At 41.3% G+C, this 4085-nt stretch overlaps 1 protein-coding gene across 1 annotated transcript; it reads left to right on the top strand.

Moving 5' to 3' along the window:
* Positions 1 to 909: 909 nt before the first annotated feature.
* On the top strand, positions 910 to 1774 carry LOC116907799 (high mobility group protein B1). Its single transcript, XM_032910944.1, has one exon. It carries the CDS (start codon positions 1010 to 1012, stop codon positions 1655 to 1657), a length of 648 nt encoding a protein of 215 aa, XP_032766835.1. The 5' UTR covers positions 910 to 1009; the 3' UTR covers positions 1658 to 1774.
* Positions 1775 to 4085: the final 2311 nt, after the last annotated feature.

Below are 4085 nucleotides of genomic sequence, written 5' to 3'. Positions count from 1 at the left end.
AACAAAATAAGATAAGAGTAGAGCTAGATAGGGCTGGAAAGATTGCTAAACAGTTAAGAGTATTTGGGGTTGGGGATTTAGCTCAGTGGTAGAGCGCTTGCCTAGGAAGCGCAAGGCCCTGGGTTCTGTCCCCAGCTCAAAAAAAAAAAAACCAAAAAAAAAAAAAAAAAAAAAGTATCTGCTGCCCCTGTGTTAATCCCAAGGATTGCAGGAGAAAGACCACCAACCCAAACCAGCATGGTCAAATTAATTAAAGCAAAAATATTTTTTTTCATTCCTGCACACCTTAAAGTGGGGTTCAAGAACCCAGCCTTGGATGTGAGTAGGATAAGGTTTTTAAAGCTCTGGGGTGGGTGTTTCCAAATGGGGGATTTGGTGGGAAAAATAGGCAGGGATACAGGAGCAGAACATGAACATGACACATTAGTCACATTGCCCTTCTGAAACAAAGGCACAATTGCAAGGTGGTCATTCAAGGTAGGTGTCACAACGTTTTGGACCAAAGGAAAGATTGCAAGATGGTTTTTACAACTTTTTGAAGAAAAAGCATGGTTGCCATTTCCTGGAACAGGCAGTACAGAACCATTTGTAGTTAAGGTTACAGGTAGAACATAGTCAATTCTTGAAAAACAGACGTGTAATTGTAAACAATAGTGGGCCTGGTTTGTCGTTAGTATAAGACGGCTTTTAAGACTCAGATGGGGGCAGGCTGGTTCATGACTTGCAGAGAACCCAGGTTCTGTTCCCAGAGTCCACATGGCTACTCACAACCAGCTGTACTCCAGTTCGACGAGATCTAGTGCTCTCTTCTGACCTCTGGGGACATTGCGTACACCAGGGCACTTACATGCAGATAAAATAGTCAGAGAAAATAAAAAAAGTACACCTTAAAACTGTAATTAGGACAGCCATTGCAGTACATTGAGCTCCATAGAGACAGCGCCGGGGCAAGCGAGAGCCGGACGGGCACTGGGCGACTCTGTGCCTCGCGGAGGAAAATCAACTAAACATGGGCAAAGGAGATCCTAAGAAGCCGAGAGGCAAAATGTCCTCATATGCATTCTTTGTGCAAACCTGCCGGGAGGAGCACAAGAAGAAGCACCCGGATGCTTCTGTCAACTTCTCAGAGTTCTCCAAGAAGTGCTCAGAGAGGTGGAAGACTATGTCTGCTAAAGAAAAGGGGAAATTTGAAGATATGGCAAAGGCTGACAAGGCTCGTTATGAAAGAGAAATGAAAACCTACATCCCCCCCAAAGGGGAGACCAAAAAGAAGTTCAAGGACCCCAATGCCCCCAAGAGGCCTCCTTCGGCCTTCTTCTTGTTCTGTTCTGAGTACCGCCCAAAAATCAAAGGTGAGCATCCTGGCTTATCCATTGGTGATGTTGCGAAGAAACTAGGAGAGATGTGGAACAACACTGCTGCGGATGACAAGCAGCCCTATGAAAAGAAGGCCGCCAAGCTGAAGGAGAAGTATGAGAAGGATATTGCTGCCTACAGAGCTAAAGGAAAACCTGATGCAGCGAAAAAGGGGGTGGTCAAGGCTGAGAAGAGCAAGAAAAAGAAGGAAGAGGAAGATGATGAGGAGGATGAAGAGGATGAGGAAGAGGAGGAAGAAGAGGAAGACGAAGATGAAGAAGAAGATGATGATGATGAATAAGTTGGTTCTAGCGCAGTTTTTTTTCTTGTCTATAAAGCATTTAACCCCCCTGTACACAACTCACTCCTTTTAAAGAAAAAAATTGAAATGTAAGGCTGTGTAAGATTTGTTTTTAAACTGTACAGTGGGGTTGGGGATTTAGCTCAGTGGTAGAGCGCTTGCCTAGGAAGCGCAAGGCCCTGGGTTCGATCCCCAGCTCCGAAAAAAAAAACAAAAAAACAAAAAAAACTGTACAGTGTCTTTTTTTGTATAGTTAACACACTACCGAATGTGTCTTTAGCTAGCCCTGTCCTGGTGGTATTTTCAATAGCCACTAACCTTGCCTGGTACAGTCTGGGGGTTGTAAATTGGCATGGAAATTAAAGCAGGTTCTTGTTGGTGCACAGCACAAATTAGTTATATATGGGGACAGTAGTTTGGTTTTTGGTTTCTTTCTTTTTTTTGTTTTTTTGTTTTTTTTTTCTTTTGGTTTTCTTTTTTTTTCCATCTTCAGTTGTCTCTGATGCAGCTTATACGAAGGTAATTGTTGTTCTGTTAACTGAATACCACTCTGTAATTGCAAAAAAAAATGGCGGCTGTTTTGTTGACATTCTGAATGCTTCTAAGTAAATACAATTTTTTTTATTAAAAAAAAAAAAAAAACTGTAATTAGGAGCTGGAGAGATGGCTCAGCGGTTAAGAGCACTGACTGCTCTTCCAGAGGTCCTGAGTTCAATTCCCAGTAACTACATGGTGGCTCACAACCATCTGTAATGGGATCTGATGCCCTCTTCTGGTGTGTCTGAAGACAGCTACAGTGTACTTATAATAAATAAATAAATAAATAAATAAATAAATAAATAAATCTAGGGGCTGGAGAGATGGCTCAGTGGTTAAGAGCACCTGACTGCTCTTCCAGAGGTCATGAGTTCAATTCCCAGCAACCACATGGTGGCTCACAACCATCTGTAAGGAGATCTGATGCCCTCTTCTGGTGTATCTGAAGACAGCTATAGTATATATAATAAATAAATTTATACAAAAAAAAATAAAAAAATAAAAAATAAATAAATCTTTAAAAAAAACATAATTAGGACAGGAGCAATCCTTTAGCAGATAAAGGAAGTTGTCACCAAGCCTGACTAAGCTCAATCCTGAGAACCCACTAAGTGAAAGGAGAGAGCACACTCCTTAAAGTTGTTCTTTGACCTCTACATGTGGACAACAATACACACACACACAGGAACACACAGGAACAAACACAAACACACGATTGATTGATTGATTGATTGATTGATGATATATTTTTTTTCAAGACAGAGTTTCTCTACGTACCCCTAGCTGTCCTGGAACTCAGTCTGTAGACCAGGCTGATGACAAACTCAGATCAGCTTCCGCCTGCTTCCCGGGTGCTGAGATTAAAGACATGCACCACCACCACCACCACCACCACCACCACCACCACCACCACCACCACCCAGGGATAATACAACTTTTAAAACTTTAAAAACATGGCCAAAAAGGTGTCTCCACAGTTAAGAGACTTACTGCTCTCCAGAGAACTGGAGTTGGGTTTCCAGAACCTACATCATGATATATAATTATCTGTAATTTGTTTCAGGAGATCTTCTGCCCTCTTCTGATCTACTCAGGCACCAGAGACACATGTGAGGTACACAGACATTCATGCAGAGAAAAATTCATACACATAAGATAAATACATTTCAGAACCTTAAAAATATTTTTGATTTATTTATCTATCATGTCCACAGTGTTCTGCCTGCATGCATACCTGCAGGCCAGAAGAGAGAACCAACTCTCATGACATAGGGTTGTGAGCCACCATGTGGTTGCTGAGAACTGAACTCAGGACCTCCAAAAGAACAATCAGTGCTCTTAACCACTGAGCCATCTCTCCAGCTCACGACCATCTGTAGTAGGATCTGATGCCCTCTTCTGGTGTGTCTGAAAACAGCTACAATGTACCATATAAATGTCATAAATACATCAATCACACTTAAATAAATAAATGTAAATAAGTAAAATGTAACTTTATTGTTATAAAAATAATTTTATAGCTGTGTGGTAGCAGCGCGAGGCTTTACTCTCTGCACTTGGGAGGCAGAAGCAGGTGGATCTGTGTGAGTTCAAGGTGAGCCTGATCTACAAAGTGAATTCCAGGACAGTCAGGGCTGCACAGAGAAACCCTGTCTCAAGAAAATAAAAACAGAACAGAATGTTGCAAATAATTTTTTATTTTAAAATTAAAATAATAAATGTTATTTTTCAAAACAAGAAGAGGGGTTGGGGATTTAGCTCAGTGGTAGAGCGCTTGCCTAGCAAGCACAAGGCCCTGGGTTCGGTCCCCAGCTCTGAAAAAAAGAAAAAAAAAAAGAAAAAAAAATCAAAACAAGAAGAAAGCATTGTGACATATCATTCAGCCTGAGAC

The sequence above is a fragment of the Rattus rattus genome, chromosome 8 (genome assembly GCF_011064425.1).
Source record: "Rattus rattus isolate New Zealand chromosome 8, Rrattus_CSIRO_v1, whole genome shotgun sequence".
Classification (NCBI taxonomy): Eukaryota; Metazoa; Chordata; class Mammalia; order Rodentia; family Muridae; genus Rattus; species Rattus rattus.
Note: the sequence above shows the minus strand (reverse complement) of the source record. Positions and strands in the feature narration are given on the sequence as shown.

Bases quoted from the DNA above. Each gene is read 5' to 3' on its own strand.
- LOC116907799 (XM_032910944.1), top strand. From the start codon at position 1,010: ATGGGCAAAGGAGATCCTAAGAAGCCGAGAGGCAAAATGTCCTCATAT.